This window comes from Rosa chinensis, chromosome 1 (genome assembly GCF_002994745.2).
Source record: "Rosa chinensis cultivar Old Blush chromosome 1, RchiOBHm-V2, whole genome shotgun sequence".
Lineage (NCBI taxonomy): Eukaryota > Viridiplantae > Streptophyta > Magnoliopsida > Rosales > Rosaceae > Rosa > Rosa chinensis.
In genome coordinates, this window is record NC_037088.1 from 66,019,907 (window position 1) to 66,037,503 (window position 17,597).

General features: G+C 40.4%; 1 protein-coding gene and 1 long non-coding RNA gene across 2 annotated transcripts; one reads left to right on the forward strand and one right to left on the reverse strand.

Annotated features, from left to right (window-relative positions):
- Window positions 1–2,388: 2,388 nt before the first annotated feature.
- Window positions 2,389–3,164, reverse strand: LOC112182018. The gene is made up of 2 exons (XR_002929247.2): window positions 3,010–3,164; window positions 2,389–2,619 (listed from the first exon to the last, which is right to left on the reverse strand). It is a non-coding gene; the product is annotated as an uncharacterized LOC112182018 (long non-coding RNA).
- Window positions 3,165–10,594: 7,430 nt separating this feature from the next.
- Window positions 10,595–13,500, forward strand: LOC112180946 (cyclic nucleotide-gated ion channel 1). Its single transcript, XM_024319534.2, has 7 exons — window positions 10,595–10,701; window positions 10,908–11,463; window positions 11,606–11,818; window positions 11,916–12,154; window positions 12,304–12,415; window positions 12,529–12,765; window positions 12,880–13,500. Exons 1-7 carry the CDS (start codon window positions 10,682–10,684, stop codon window positions 13,351–13,353), a joined length of 1,851 nt encoding a protein of 616 aa, XP_024175302.2. The 5' UTR covers window positions 10,595–10,681; the 3' UTR covers window positions 13,354–13,500.
- Window positions 13,501–17,597: the final 4,097 nt, after the last annotated feature.

The window sequence follows — 17,597 nt, forward strand, 5'->3', positions numbered from 1 at the left end:
AATGTGCCTATCCTTCGCATATACCGCCAAGACTCATACCTAACAAAATATTAAAAGCTGCAAGATTGATCACAAACTGTTAAGAGACTTACACTACGAAACACAAAATGCAAAATGCTGAAACTCAAGTAAGCTTTCCTTACCTGTGGGCCTGTGGCAGTGGGAGAATTAGAAGTATGTCGACTAGGGAGTACAAGAAATATCTCCATGGAACTGCGTGAATCTCTACCCGAATTAATCTCTGAAGCTTTAGAAGAAAGGCAAGCAATACGGGAACGGAACTGAAAAATGATATGAAGAATATGGAAGAAATCAATGATGGAACGGAAAACAATGGCTATGTTCCCAAATTTTCTGTCCAATCTGAGGCAATTGTGATCGTCGTTAAGCAGGAGTATATAAAGTCAGATATCGAGTAAATCGGTATGTTCTATTCATCTTACATAGCAGACTCTTCGGAAGTATAAATAGGATTACAAAAGGTGCACTGATCTATCACTAACACTACAGCTCAATGAATCATTAATCCTAGTTGTAGATTGGTTGTCAATTCTGAAAGGTAGACATAATCATTCCTATCTAGTGCTGCATATGGTTGACAGCTCACGACATATAACAGAACAAAGGATCCAGCTGTGACGGTGCAACTACACAAATAATCAGAAATATATGACTCCACCTGTACGAAACTCTTGCGGCCCTTCCAAATAGTTTCCTCTTGGAAAACAAAACTGCATGGTAAAAGTGCACCACATTCCTAATACTCGTAGTGTAGTAGTACTTTCCATTTTCCAAGACCTACAACTAAATTGAATAGCTAACTCCATCAGTAATTGTCTAGCGGAGATTGTGGATGCTCTCCCCTTGGTCATTAACGGAGCGTGTATGCACGCGCCATCAGTTCAAAGTTTGACAAAAAAAATTAAAAAAAATGCCCACAGTTATACTGGTTTCGTCTGCACTGACGTATTTTGCTCATTCTTCTTCGGCCTAGATCTCCGCCAGAACCTGGTTACCTGGGTCCTTCTAAATTCCGCTTTCACTAAACTCAGTAGAATTAAGGATTAGTTTTCTTGCCTTATTTCACCAGCCCAGAAACTCATTACAACCACTCGACTGCAATTAAGCATAAACAACTAGATTAACCCATTAGATATCCTAATCAGAGACATTAAAGAATTGGCACTTCAGTTTCACGATATTATTTTTAGACATACGTTTAGACACGCCAATTTTGTAGCCGATTATTTAGCATCCTTAGTTTATAACTTCCAGTGTCCTCAAGCTTGGTTCTACTGCCTACCCCTTTCGATGTGCCCAACGTTCTATTTGGATCAGCTGGGAAGGGGTGTCTCTCATGATTTTTCTTTTTTGTTGTAAGGTTATTTTGTCATTAAAAAAAAAAAAAAAAACCATTAGATATCCACACATGCACACCACATATCCCATTAGATATTCATGAGCTATATACTAACCAGAAAATCAAACCCATTATTTAAAACTTCGCTCAGTTTCTTTGTTCCCTCTTCTTGCCTCACATCTTGGGCTTTTCTTCCACCCCCATTTGAATCAAAATTACCGCAACATTCCCGGATCGACCTTCGATTCATCAATCACATGACTATGCATGTTTCGATTTTCATGGTGCATCCTCCCAATCTACTTACTTTTGGACCACTCCATCTATTTCCCCTACCTCGCTCTATCAATTCTTGTTTGATTAATTCGTCTGTACGTGTAGTCATTTTATATTAGGTGCTTGAGGCAATTGAAAGGAAAGACAATTAAAAGAAAAGCATTTTCATTCATAGATGCCCATAATTGAGCCGTACAGGTACAAGGACTAGGACTACTGAGAAGGAGGACAAAACATCCCAACACTACTGAAGACAACTTTTGACTCAGTCCTAAGTCTGATCAACATCGGTGGAGATCTACAACGTTGTAGGGTACAAGGTAGAAGATACTCCATTCTCAAAAAAAAAAAAAAGATACAAGATGTTGATACAATTGGACTTGGGCCTGTGATTAGGGAGAGGGTTTGGGTAGGGCTGGGCACGGGCCGGGACGGGCCGGTTATTGAGTGATCCCGAACCCGGTACCGGAAATATTTTTCGGGACGGGCCGGGACGGGATTACGTTTTTTTAAAGTTGGTACCGAAGGTACCGAAACCGACCGGGATCGGGTCGGGCCCGGGCCCAATTCAGGATACCCGAATCCCTTTTTTTTTTTTTTTTTTTCCACACTCAAGTACTTGAACAGCTATCCAAAATTTCTAGATTTCAATCATTATAGGATGCAACTGTCCTCTTAGCACTGCAACTTATAAATCTACACAATCAATTTTGCCTTAAACCAAATCAAACAATGTAAAATACTAAAATGAATTGAAGAATTCTTGAAAAGAAGAAATGAACTAGTGAAGATGGACAATAATACAATATGTGCAAAACTGCAAATTGCAGATTATGAATTCAAAGTCCCGAAGCGGTTGGATGAGGCCGAGCAGCTACCTTCTTCGCTCTAGCCATCGAACGATTTGAATCAAATAAGTGAATAACTGACTTGGAGCAAAGTACATGGGAACATCAAGAGCATAATCAACATACTGCTCAAATCTGCATAACAAAATCAACAAACAGAGGGCATATAAGACCAACTAAAATTCATTAAAAACTACAATAATTTGATTTAAGATTTTCCTTATAGTGAATTAGATTATCATGTTAATGTTCCACAACAATCAAAAGAGAGTAAATATTGCTGGCCGCGAACCTTCAAAACTTGAACAGATTGCTACAGAGGATTGATTAAAGAACAAGCCAGCCATAATTCCATTTTAGCAACTAAATAGACCAATTCTAGCAAATTCAACCTAAGAGATTATAACATATCCAGAATAACAAGCTTCCCAGCAAATGTTTGGTTGGCTGCCAATTGATTATGAATCAGCAGCTATCATCGAACGATTTAACTTTCTTTTTAGTCTTGAAAAATCAAAGGCTTACAATTAAGGCAGCGGATCGGGGCTGAAGGTGAGCCAGCTGTCATATGGCGAAGTTGAAGTCGCTGGACGTGAAGGAGGCAAAGTCGCTGCTCCAGTGCTGCCGCGACCACGGCGTCAACTTCTTCGACAACGCGGAGGTCTACGCGAGCGGCCACGCCGAGGTCTACGCGAGCGGCCACGCCGAGGAGATCATGGGCTAGGCCATACGCGATCTGGGCTGGAAGCGCTCCGACATCGTCGTCTCCACCAAGATCAGAGATTTAGATCAGAAGACTGAGAAGAGAAGAGAAGAGAAGTGAATTGGGGATCAGACTTCGTTTAGCGGCTTAGGGACTTAGGTCGTTTAGGTCAAAAGGTTTTGATCAGGTGTGGTCATTCCTTTGTGTTCCCACATTAAATTACCCAATCAAAACCAACCAAGTAATATAAAAAATTAAAGATTTAATTTAATTAATTCAAACGGGACGGGACGGGATCAATCGGTTTCGACTAGGCTAGTACCGGTACCGGGCCCGTTTCCACGGGACGGGCCCAAATAGTAAATTTCATATTTTGATCCCGGCCCGTACCGGCAAATTTCGGGACGGTTTCGAAACGGGACCGGGACTTCGGTTTTAGGTGCCCAGCCCTAGGTTTGGGACTATTGGTATTCCCCTAACATTTTACCCATCTCCTTAGTTATAATTACCGTGGCCACCCACCAGCTCGGTGGGTGGAAGAATTTTCATTTGTCTAGACCATTGCTTCCCGGAACTTTGTTATTCCAAGTTAGTTCACATAAAAACCAAAATTTGGTTACTACAATCTTTCAAACTTTTATTTTTCTCTTGATATGACTAGACTTCTGTTCATTGGCATCCTAGCAATGAAAATTTATATCCATTGTCGAGCAACTACTCCTCGCCGAATCTTCTTCCTTGGCTGCCCATCATCTTCTTCCTCATTATTCAATGTAGACCCCGTTCATGGCCCTGCAACTGTAATCTTCCCTAGAGGGTGAAAATAAACACTAAAAAATAATGAATAGTAACTGACCCAGTAACTCAACGGGTGAACTTGCTCAGCAAGTGATTAGAAAGCAGACAAGAATCAAACAGTACGTACCTCTGAAGTGTATAACAAAAAACAAAAAAGACTTATGATTAGAGATAAAAATTCCTTTGCAATCCATACAAAGTAGATAAAACTCATGTAGATCCATATGGAGATACAAAAATCATTGACACTCTAACCAACATCATGAGCAGTATAAAGTACTCTTCATGTTAACTAATTAATCAGTGAAATTGTGATCAAATTCAATCTGACCTAAAAACAATCAAAAATTAAAAATTTAATTGAATTCAAGGGAAGACTATTCATTTCTCAAACCTACATGGACATCAAGCAATTCGAAGCAACTTATATGTAGATAATAAACATAAATGTATTAAGGAGAGGAGATATGAAGTTATGAACCTCAGCAGATTGGTTGGATCATATTTGAACTTATAAATATCTGAACTTAATTTTGAACTTTTAAATATTCATTCTAGTGGGTTTAATTTAATACAAAAATTTATTAAAAAAATCTGAACTTATAAATATCAAAGGGTAAAATGTTTACAGACCTTAGATTTTGCAGTCCCCACCAAAAACAGTAAGAAATCCTTAGTTGTTGAAGGATGTCGACATAGTGTGCCTCTAGGGTTTAGGATTGTAATAGGAAAGTGTTATAGGTATTCAATTGTATTCGGATTCTCTTACCTTTTGTATACCCTATAACTCCCTATATAAGGGCTCCTATTATCAATAATAAACATACAATTCCATTCTCCTACAACACGTTATCAGCACGAGCCCTAACCCTAGCTTTTGAAAAAGAAAAAAAACTTTTCTCTCTGCCGCACAACACCGGCCTCCCTTGCTCTGCACACCAGCCGGTCGAACTAGTCGCACCTCCCTGCTGCCCAGCAACGATCTGCCGCAAGCATCACCGCAGCTACTGCCCAGCAGCCCTCCGCATAGCCTGTGCACCAGCCCAACACTGCAGCCTTCCGTCCTGCAGTCTTGCCCAGCGCGGATCCACACTGCAGCCTCTACACACCGCAGCAGCCCACCTGTCAGCCCCCTCTGCACACCGAGCCCTCCTGCCTCTCCCTGCGCCCAAGCCGCCAGCAGCCCAGGCCGCGAACAGCCCAACACCAGCACCTCCGATCCCAGCAGCCTCCCTCCCATTGGCGAACTGAAGCAGCCTCCCTCCCACTTGCTCAACAGTTGATCGCTGCAGGAGGAAGCACAGAGGAAAGAAAGAAGGAGAATAACCAGAAGGAAGAAAGAAGACGCGAAAAGAAAAAAAGGAGGAAGAAAAAAAAGGGAAAGGAGAATGGCTGGGCCCGGAAAGAAAAAAAAAAGGAAGGGAGAAGGGCAGCCCACCAACTGCCAATTTCCGACCAGATTCCAGCAATCCTAATTTAGCTATACGCCTGCATCAACACGCGCGTGTCTTCAAGCCAAGAACAATCACGTAAGTTTTATAATTAAGGTTGCTGCTTTCTTGTATTTAAATTCCTTTTATTTTATGCAAATATTGGAATATATGTTGCCAAATGATTTTGATATTTAACAAAGCGGAATTATGGGGATTCACGCTTAACGAACTAAGAGTGTTCGTACGAACTAAGAGTGTTCGTACGAACTAAGAGTGTTCATAATTAAACGAACTAAGAGTGTTCGTGTGAACTACGAGTGTTCACAATGCTTGGACTAAGAGCGTCCGTAAACATCAAATTGTGACCATATTAAAACATTATTGTTTGGTCTAATCCAAAAGAGATTCTTGGAAATTGATTTCTTGGTAGCATAGCTCGGAAATCTTATTGTTTTAGTTTTCGTGGAAGTTTAACTCTGAAACTTGATGCGACGCCATATGGACAAGGCACTCAGATTGGAGTATATGTCGATCAAGGATGCAAGAAAGCTATTGGTAGCGCTAGAAGAGCGTTTTGGCAATGTCCAAGATTCCTTCCTCCCTGACTTGAAGGTTCAATGGAACAATCCGCGCTTTGCTGATTTCAAGTCTGTTGCTGAATATAATTCAGAAGCTCTTCGCATACAGTCCATGTTGAGGTTTTGTGGACAACCAGTCACAGAGCAAGAGTTAATTGAGAAAACTCTCTCCACCTTCCATGTTTCAGCCATTGTGGTATCAAAGCAATACCGTACTGAAGTCAATGCTGGACGGATCACGAGGTTTCATCAGCTTATCAATGTTATATCTGTAGCTGAGAAACATGATAACATACTCGTGAGGAATTATAATTCAAGGCCAATTGGAACTAAGAGCGTTCATGAGGCGAATTATAATGCACCCAAAGGAGGGCGCAAGCAGCGGTACCCTAAGAATGGGGGACATGAGGGACGTATGGGCCCATATAACCGCCCTAACCAGGAAGGAAACCGCAAGTTTGGTGTGGATACACGTGGTGGTAATGCCACACGTGGGAGAGGGGGTCGTGGTATCCCTAGCCGTAATGGTGGCTTAATGGGTCGTGGTGGTGGCACCAACCTTCCTAGGGAACGCCCGCAATGTGCACAACGTGCACCTCAATTAAAGGGAGGCAACCACAATGATGAGTGTCATCGATGTGGATCAATTGAGCATTGGTTCAAGAAATGCAAGGCAAGCGAGGAACTAGCTGAAAGATACAGGGCATACAAGGACCTGAGAGAGCAAGAAGTGTATCTTGCAGAAGAAGAAGAAGATGGTGGAGATGTCAATCTCACCATAGAGGACTTCAAAGCTGAAGATGAATTGCACAAGGATGCAGCAGACTTTGATTAGATTAGTCCTCTTTATTTTCCAAGAACTTTTGTAGTGGCAATTTGCCTTAGTCAATAAATGACAATTGTATTAACTATTTCTTAGGTGGCGGACCCAATAAAATGTGATGTCTAGAAAAGTCATTGAGATTATTGACATTTAAGAGAGCCTCGCTCCACCAACATCTCTCTCTACTTTTCAGGTCATATTTGATTGGAGTTACCAAACGGATAGAGTGACTACAATGTGTCTTAGTTTGATTTTCTTTTGGATTATATTTTGGAAACTTTGATGTAATCATTGGCTATTAATAAAGTGCCAATTCTTTTACTTAATGTCTTGGACATACCTTAATTTGAACTTTATTATATAAGAGCCAATGGTTTTCATGTGGAAACACATTATGAGAATGGACAGAGTTCCTTTACATCACCTCTAATGACTAGGGACATAAACGAGTATTAGAGAAACTTATGTGTCGCTCTAGTGGTTTGTATGCAACCACTATTTGAGTTATTGAATCCAACTATGTCATGAGAGACGACTTATGAGATTCTGACATATATAGGCTTTAACATGATGATCCGTGTATTAAAGACTTCACAGGAACATCCATTTTCAGAACGAAGAAAAGTAAGAACCAAGAATTGGTTCGAGGAGCTGCACATGCGCCTCATGGCGCCATGATTGTGCAAAGACCGGCCATATATGGTCGGCGCCGCCTACCCCCTGCGGCAAATACATGGCATTGACGCCATAAACTCCTCTCTCTACTTCTCAAGTCTATTGTGACATTATGCCTTCACCAAAACCTTCATTGGTTGATTATAAAGCCCATGTTTTGTTCTGTAAAGCCTGTTATTTAGGATTGAGACCATTCTATGCAAACGAGATTAAGGAAATAATTCCATTCTCACAAAGAATCTAAGGGAATTCTGTGGATTTGATCAACCAACTTGTGGACCGTATAGATGTTTTATGGCGTTGGTTGCTACGCAAACACGCTGGTCACGTGTTGTGCCATTATCCACTCATAATGCTGCTTATACTACACTCCTAGCACATAACATATGGCTACGGGCTCACTACCCAGATCATCTCATCCAGTCAATTTGACTTGATAATGCTAGAGAGTTTACATCGAAAATTTTCGATGACTATTGCATATCATTGGATATTGATATCAAGTATCATATTCTCATGTACACACCCAATTGGTCTCGCGGAAACGCCACCATTAAACGACTACGATGGTAGCCCGGACATTGGTAATGCGCACCAATATTTCTGCTTGGGTTATGCAATATCGCATGCAGTTATGGTAATTCGTCTATGACTCATAGCAACCACTCAACTTTTATTTGCGTTACAGCTAGTGACGGGGTTCGAGTCTAATATCTCGTATTTATGATTATTTGAGTGTGCGGTTCATGTGCAAATTGTGCCGCCACATCTTATCAACATGAGTCATTGCAACGAATGCATATATATATTTGTTGGACATGAGTCTCCAACTATAAGTCCGCTATGTAGAACCCTTGACAGGCGATCTCTATTTCACTGGATTTGCGAATTGTCACTTTGATGAGACAGTCTTCCCGTCGTTAGGGGGAGATTAGAACATCAATGTTCAACAAGAACGACAGGAATTGTCGTGGTCTGTCCCCACTATGTCTCATCTTTATCCCCTAAAAGTGACGAGATCACATATACCTGCTGCAAACATGCCTGTAAGGATTAATGTCCCCACAAGAGGACACCGTGCCACCCAGAGAAGATGGTGGTATGGTGACGCCACAAAGGTGGCATAATGGCGTCATAGGCCATGGGTTCCACTAGAGAGAGTAGGAGACCCATAGGTTAGATGGATTCTTGCCCTAAGAAGAGAGCGAGTTTGGCACAACTTGATCCATTGATCATTGATACTCAAAATCCGTCTCTTGAGAATATTTTGGATTGTGGTTATGTCCAAGAGACATCGTTGGGGGACGCCTCATTGTTAGAACCAATTCCTGAGAATATAGAGATCTCTACGAACTACACTAGTGTACATGAAAACGTGGAATTATTGAGACCAATGACATCGAACCTTACTCCGTTGAAGAATGCCAACGTAGAGAAAATTGGCTTAAATGGAAAGATGCGATCCAGGTTGAATTGGATTCACTAACGAAAAGGAAAAATTTCGGGCCTGAGATGCCAACACCTCCTAACATAAAACCTATTGACATTAATAGGTCTTCGTTAGATAGCGTGATGAGAAAAAGAGATGGTAATCTCACCTTATGGCGCAAGGTTTCTCACAACGCCTTGGAATCGTAATGGATGTCATTGCACTCCACTACCTTATCAGTTTGGTAGTTTCCAAATAACTGAACATGCAGCTTACGAATGTGGTCACTACGTATCTCTATGGGGATCTAGATACAGAATATAATGGAGGTTCTTGTGGACTTTATTTACCCAAGTCAAGTGGCTCTAGACCAAGGAGCGCATTTGCAACAAGGTTGAAATGCTCACTAAAATGACTACTTGATTGGGAAGGGATATGATGAACTATGCCCATGCGTTTCCATGACAAGTTCCGGATTTGCAATTGTCGCGGTTTTTGTTGATAGACATAATTGGAACCCTTGAGAGTTAACGGAAACCGTTGAACACCTGAAATCCGAGTTTGAGAGGAAGGACCTTGGGAGAACACGGTTTTGTCTAGATTCAGAACTTGTATACCGTGTCAAGAGACATTTTTGATAAAGTCAAAGATGCACAATGGTCGTCCGTAGTCTTGGCCCTAAAAGGGATCCGTTTCGTCCCAGGGATGATGACGAAGACATGTTAATAGCAGAAGTGCTTACTTATGTACAATAAGCGCATTATTGTATTTAGCACAATATAAGACCGGACACCTCAATTATTATAAACTTGTTAGCTAGACATAGCCCCGCGCCAACGCAACACCATTAGATTGGTATAAAGACAATTTTTCGATATTTGAGAGGTACGATTGATATGGGCTTGTTCTACCCCTACAGAGAAAAGAGATGACGGAAGTGTGGGATCGGACCCCACAAGGCAAAATGCCACCTTCCGTGCTCCTCCTCCCCTCTATCAAAGTGACAACAAGCATTTCTAAATATTGAAGTGAACCAAATCCGATCAGAGGATAATGTAGCGGACTTATTTTCTAAGTCGTTACCAAAATCCACCTTCGAGAAACATGTGAAGAGCATCGGATTGAGAAAGTTATCCGAACTCCCATGATTGTAGCAATTAGGGGGAGATATTGACATCAGGGGGAGGCATGATGTCTACATGTTCGATCTCGAAGAGTGAATGACGTGTTGTGCTCTTTTTGTCCTTCGATTTTTGTCCCACAGGGTTTTTGTTACCTGGCAAGGTTTTTAATGAGGCAACAATCAAAGCGTCATCACCAAGTTTGAGCGGCACAAGGGGGAGTGTTGAAAGATATCGACATAATGTGTGCCTCTACAAACTAGGGTTTAGAGTTGTAATAGGAATGTGTTCTAGGTATTCAATTGTAATCAGATTCTATTACCTTTTTGGATACCTTGTAACTCCCTATTTAAAGGGCTCCTATTATCAATAATATACACAATTCTATTCTCCTACAACAGGGTTGTCATCACACTCCCTTAACGTTAAAATAATTAATTGCTGGTGTCAGTGATTCCAACGTTGGGCTCCTCTGATCATATCCTCGTGGTCTTCACTAACTTTCTATATATAGCAGCTTTCCCTTGAAAGTTGTTCTGGTTAAACTTAAAGCAACTTCATGTTCTGATTTTTATGAGATATTTGCCACACCTTTCGCTTCCTCTTAGAACCTATCGTCTTCTTTATCCTCACAACAATGTCGATTCAACTTTCACAGTAAGTGAATATTGTTCTGTCTTTTTTGTTCCGCTTTTGGGAATTTATGATTGTGGTTCACTTGTTTACACCCCACCATGTATGATATGAATGTTATTTCATGATCATTACTACCTCTGATGATGATAATTAAGCTTAAACAAGAACTGCTTTAGGCTCAGTCCATGTATGCTAAGCTACTCTGTTTTTCTGCGTGATCTATATAGGACTGGTGATATAGAAGAAAATGGTGAAGAGCGAATTCAGAGTGTTAATGGTCCTAATTCAAGGGAAAGTTTAGCATCAGTGCACTCTGCTGTGAATAAGGTCTATAGAGCTATGGGGCCTGGTTATAAAGGGCTAAAGAGTTTTGGGAAAATCATGAAAATTTATTATGGAGTTTTGTCTATAGGCTTGAGTTCCAATGATAAAATTCTTCGCCGCCAGAAATTAAACCAGCTAAGGTGGAATAAGATGCTTCTTGTTCTGTGTGTCATCGCGCTCTCACTGGATCCTTTGTTTTGTTATATTCTTGAGGTTAATAATGAGAAGAACTGCCTTGGATTGAACAGAACATTAGGAGCTATAGCTATTGTTTTGCGATTTGTGGTCGATTTCTTTTATGTGTTCTATATCATTTATCAATTTCGTGCTAGCATTGCCACTCTTTCGTCTCAATCATCGAGAGAAGGTGAACCGGTTCCAGATACTAGAGCAAGAGCATGGAGATATTTGTTGTTGTACTTCCTATTTGACATACTTGTAATTCTACCACTTCCACAGGTAATTAAGAGAGCTATTATGTATTTGCCAGATTGCATAAGTAGAAATGTTGAAGCACTTCAAGTTTACATCTTTATAAAATGGGCATTAATTTAGAGTTCGACTAAAACTACAAACTCATAACTTGCTCCAATCTGTGCAGGCGGTAGTTTTTGCTATCATTCTACGAATAAATAACTCGAGGGTATTCCATGCAATACAGTCATTGTACTTTATAGTTATCTGTCAATTTGTGCTAAGGGTTCTTCGAATCTGCTCCTTGTTAAAAAAAGCTATACGGTCTTCTGGCGTCCGTCTCGAAACTGCATGGGCTAAAGCTGCCTTCAATCTCTTTCTTTATGTGCTTGCCAGTCATGTAAGTTATCCATGATCAGTTTAGTCATCCTGTTCTAGTTCATCGATCTCAAAAACTTGGTTCTAACTATCGATGGGTTTTGTTGGCCGGCCTGTAGGTTGTTGGAGCCTTTTGGTACTTATTTTCAATAGAAAGAAGAGCATCTTGCTCGCTAAAAGCTTGTAAAACTCATGCTACTGCTTACTGTTGCTCTTTGGATGAGTCCTGCTTTTCAAAGACACCAAATTCCACAGATTTTAATTTTGGAATATATAAGGGTGCATCTGCTGTCATTGGATCAACAGATTTCATGACAAAGATCTCTTACTGCTTTTGGTGGGGACTGCAAAACCTGAGGTGTACACACATTTCTAATTTGTAGATCAAGAAATTAAAAGTTATAATTTCTACATATTTGTAGAGTTTTAATTTGTTCCTGCACATTTGTTTACCTAGCTACCCTTTTGATATTAACTTGTGGTACATTTCAATTTGACATTCTACAGTTATTTGGGTCAAAACCTCGAAACAAGTACCTATGTGTGGGAAGTCTGCTTCTCATGTTTTGTTTCACTTTTTGGATTGATATTGTTGGCTTTTCTTATTGGAAATATGCAGGTTGGTCCTTAATGAAGTTTGACTTCTGAGTTCTCAGTTATTTAGTTATTACGCCTCACGGATTTAACACCTCTTATTTGTGTTGACAATAACTGCCATTTGTTGTGGAACAGACATATTTGCAATCGAAAATAGCAAGGCTGGAGAAAATGAGATTGAAGGGGCAAGAGATAGACTTGTGGATGGCAATCCATTCCCTTCCTCGGGAGCTCAAGACGCAAATAAGGCGATACCAGAAATACAAATGGCAAGTAACTAGAGGTGTTGATGTGGAGAGTCTTCTTCACAATCTTCCCCGGGACATCAGAAGAGAAACTAAGCTCCATCTATGCTCCAGTTCACTCAGGAAAGTGAGTATGTTCTATTGAAAACTGTCCCTATATAGTATATATATGTAAGTTGTAACATGTACACGATGCTATCAATTGTACAATATTACATGATGAGATGATGACCATCCGCAGGTTCCAATGCTTCAAAATATGGATAAACAATTGCTCGATGCAATATGTGATCATCTAAAGCCAGTGCTTTACATAAAGCGCAACTTCATATTCCGGAAAGGAGATCCTTTTGATGAGATGTTGTTCATCACTTGCGGTAAGTTATTGACTTACACCACCGCAAACAGTGCAGGTGCTGATTGTCTCGGAAAGGACGACTTCTATGGCCAAGAACTTCTTGACTGGGTGCTAAGGACTTATTCCAATCCCGGCGTATCCAACCTTCCCTTCTCTACCAAAACAGTCCAAGCGCATACGGATGTTGAAGTGTTTGCTCTAAGGGCCAATGACTTGAAAAATGTAGTGTCTAAGTTCTGGTGGCTTTTCCCCAGCTCTGGGTTGGAGCAAGCACGCAAGCCAAGGGCAGCTCAGGCTTTGCAAGCAGCTTGGCGCCGCCATAAATACCGTCAAAGACTCGCCAATCTAACCGTCTAAGGAGGGCGGTGTGTTTCTGCCGCCCACTGCACTGCACTGCATTCTCATTCCCTTCATAGCATCTAGAGATGCATGCACATTAGTTCAAGATAACATTGTATCTGATTTATTAGTAACTTGATTTGATGAAGAACTAATTAGACCATGAATGTTTGATTTAGTTCTTGCTATTCATGTTTGTCCTAAGCCAAAATCCAAAGCTTTTGCAACATTAAGCAGCATGAAATGAAAGTCGAGCAAAATAAAGCAAACTCGATCTTTTAGTTTTGATGAGATCTATTTTTGTGACACTGTATGGTGCTTCTTAAAAACTGTCATCTTCCTTATCCTAGTGATGATCTCAAGAAGCATATCAAAAAGGACTAAAAAGAGTTGAAGAACCACCATTAATCTTTTTTCTTTTCTTTTTCGAAATGGAGTTTGAAACCTGACCCAACTAGGAGGCCTAACCACCATTAATTTAGAAGAACAAAATTTGATTAAATGTTGGTTTTAATTTTTAGAAGAACAAAGATAAGTGGCTTGGTTTGATTTAGAAGAACTAAGCTGGTATTGGACTCCGGGGCTTTAATTGAATGAAGCTAATAGGTAAATTCAAAAACTTAAAGCCAAGCTTGTTTAAGAATGAGAGAAATTGATGAGAGAATTGTGTATTCAATATTGAGAATAGGAGCCCTATATATAGGGATTAAAAAGTAAATGTTCTAATGATATAAGGAAAACTATTCCGAATAGGACTATGAATTCTAGAACATTCTCTCCTATTACAATCATGAAAATCCTAGTTTGAGTAGGCACACATTAGTTAATTTCCTTCAACACTCCCCCTTGTGCCGCTCAAACTTGGTGGTGACGCTTCATCCGTTGCCTCGTTAAAAACCTTGCTCGAGTGAAAAATCCTGTGGAACAAAAACAAGCTCGAGGAGAAGAAAAAGTGTACAACATGCCCTTCACTCTTTGAGATCGAACATGTAGACATCATAACTCCCCCTGATGTCGATATCTCCCCCTGATTGCTATAATCGTGGGAGTTCGGATAACTTTCTCAATCCGATGCTTTTCACATGTTTCTCGAAGGTGGATTTAGGTAACGACTTAGTGAAATAGTCCGCCACAGTATCCTCTGATTGGATTTGATTCACTTCAATCTTTAGAAGTGATTGTTGTTGCTGATTATAAAAGAACTTAGGCGATATATGCTTGGTGTTGTCGCCCTTGATAAAATCTAACTTCATTTGCTCAATACAAGCTGCATTATCCTCATAAATGTATGTAGGTTCATCCGTGGTATTCCAAGAGACCGAAAAGTTCGAGGAATGAAGGTATATGACCTTGGGCAGAATATCAGGTAATCACGTCTTTGGCCGGACGAGTGGTTATGAATTCAGTTATAGCTCTACTCTGTTTGCCATTGAAATTCATGGGGTAACGGTGCGAGGTTATATCTAAACTCATGAATTTGTGTTTTTAGGGAACAAGGTGTGAGTTGCTTCCTTATTAACGGTTTTTAAGGGGACAATGTGTGAGTTGTTTTCCTTATTAACGATTGATAGAAATCAAGGTGTAAGTTACTTTCTATGGTACGATTGATACAAATCAAGGTGTGAGTTGCTTTCTATGTTACATTTTGATAGAAACCAAGGAGTGAGTTGCTTTCTATGTTACGTGCTTTTAAGAAAATCAAGGTGTGAGTTTCTTTCCTTATTTCTTGATTTGAATGGGAAATCAAGGTGTGAGTTGCTTTCCTTATTTCGTGAATTGAAAGAAAACAAGGCGTGAGTTGCTTTCTTTGGGTGGTGTTTAAGGAATCAAGGAGTGAGTTGTTTTTCTTCATTTTGGTGTGAGTTGATTTGTGGTGGTTTTGAGTTATTCATACAGACTTGCAAAAGCTTACCGGGTTTGTTGTGTGGCAACCGGTGCACCATTCAAACGGTGTAGGGGTTAATCCTGCAGGTTAGCATAATCGTGGTTGAAGCTGAGGTAGCGCCTTGCAACTTTACAGTAAGAAGCCATTTTTGTGACTTTACTGTTGATAAAGACTTCCGTTGTGTAGTTAGCTCTGAGGAGCATTTACGTTTTATTTTGTTTTGTTGTTGATAATTTAATTCGTAAGCTTATGTAATATATGACTTTACGGAGTGGGTCAATATTGACATAGTGGGTTCAGGGCATTAGTATGTATTTAGTTTAAAGGGAAAAAGTTTCCAGGTAATTGATATTGATGACTGAACGATCACGTATGTATAATTATGAGATTATATATCGATTTTTATTTGTGTTAAAAATCAGGGGCTTGACACTCTCCATCAGCATCCCTGACTAACTGAAACGCATTAGCTAGGACTATCTCAGCCACAAGTAAACCAGAAATCTACTCAGGTGAGCCAGACCTCAGCTAAGGTGAAGCGAGCCGAGCCTTAGCTGAAATGAGCCGAGGCCAAGTGAGCCAGACCTTAGCTGAAGTGAAGCCGGGCCTCGGCTGAGGTGAGGTGAGCAGGGCCTCGGCTGAGGTGATGAAGTGAGCCGGACCTCGGCTAAGGTGAAGTGAGCCGTGCCTCGGCTGTGGTGAAGTGAGCCAGACCTCGGCTAAAGTGAAGTGAGCTGAACCTCAGCTGAAGTGAGCCGAGCCTCTGCTAAATACTTATTATATCACGGCCCACCATTACCCAACCCTGCCTCCTGTGGGCCCTAGCTTAATTATCTGCTACGTGGGCCTTGCCAAATTTAGGTTCAAACAATTCTTCAAAGCAAACTGGAGCTTGATCAAAGGACCAAACCCCTCCCCGAAGTATCTTGTTACGATCACAAACCGATTCAAAGGAGAACAGGAACACATCTCCAGCCTTTTCATGAACCCTAAAATCCTTATCCACCATCCAGGTACGATGGAAGTGAGCCTTGAAAACTTTGGGATCCACCGGCTTGCGGGTCAGCAGTTTTCCAAGTAGAAAAAATTGAGATGAATTAGGCTAATACGCAAATGAAGCACAACTTGAAGATATGAGCACTTATTGTCGACCCAAAATCGGGTCCAAACATTAATGGTGTCCCTACAATAATTGGGGCACTTAGAATCTTTAGGTTAAATTTGGGCCCAGAGTGAAGACTGGACTCAATTTCATAATCATTGATAATTGATTGCTCATGTCATTAATGACTTCCAACAGGTAAGTTCGCAGTTGAATTTGAATTACGGATCTCTTGAATTACTAGTACGTATAAGGAGGGCAGTGTTTCTCTCACTAAACACTGCCCATGCTGCAGTCTGACTTGATGCATATTTACGCAAGCGTACGTATCATTGTCAAAATAGGGAAATATTATGCCCAAAGTTTATCGTACCACGGGGATTAGTGGCTAACCCACAATCCTTGGGTGGTCGGAACTAAAGTCACTAAGCAAACAAAATAAAAATAAAGTGAATAAAAAGGCTAATCTAAGGCACCAAGCCTTAGCAATGCTCGGTTTTGGTTTTCACCAAAGCCTAATCAAAACTAAGAGCCTAGTGGTGGATATGCACAAATGAGTCGAAATTTGTAGGGGGTTTTGAATTGGGAATCAACTAAATTAAATGCAATCGAAAAATAAACTAAACAACTAATTAACGAACTAGAAAATTAAATTTGGGTTTTCAAATTAATGGGAATATGGGAGTGTCGGGTGATTCACACTAACTCTCTTGCAAATATCGATGTCAATTTCATAAATGCATGCATTTCCTATATGTGTCAAGTCCCGTATCTAGTACCGGTTAAGGCTACTAAACCAATTATCCTTTCGGTGTATCGATTATGCCGGTTAGGGCCACAATCAACTCTCTAATTTGGGCATTACGCCGGTTAAGGCCGCAATATCCAAAATTAGAGGCCTAGAGTGCAAGATAATAGAGACCCAAGCAAGCTTAGCTACAATTAAGCTAGCTAATGGTTACCACACTTAAATCCTAGATGCAACAAGACCAATAAGTTGTCAATTTATCAATCCATTCATCACAATTTCCCACAACATAATTTCAAAGGGTGACAAAGCCTAGAAACATGCTTCTAAGGACCAATACATTCGGATTTAAAGCATACACAATGGAAATTGCATTTATTAAAATTAAAGCATCAATATTTATACAAGATGAGTTAGGGCTTCACAACCCTAACTCCCAACAAAGAAATTACTCACAACCCATAACTATGAACATCAGAGATACAAAATTCAAAGAGAAAAGATTATAGAAGTGTAGGAGAACACAA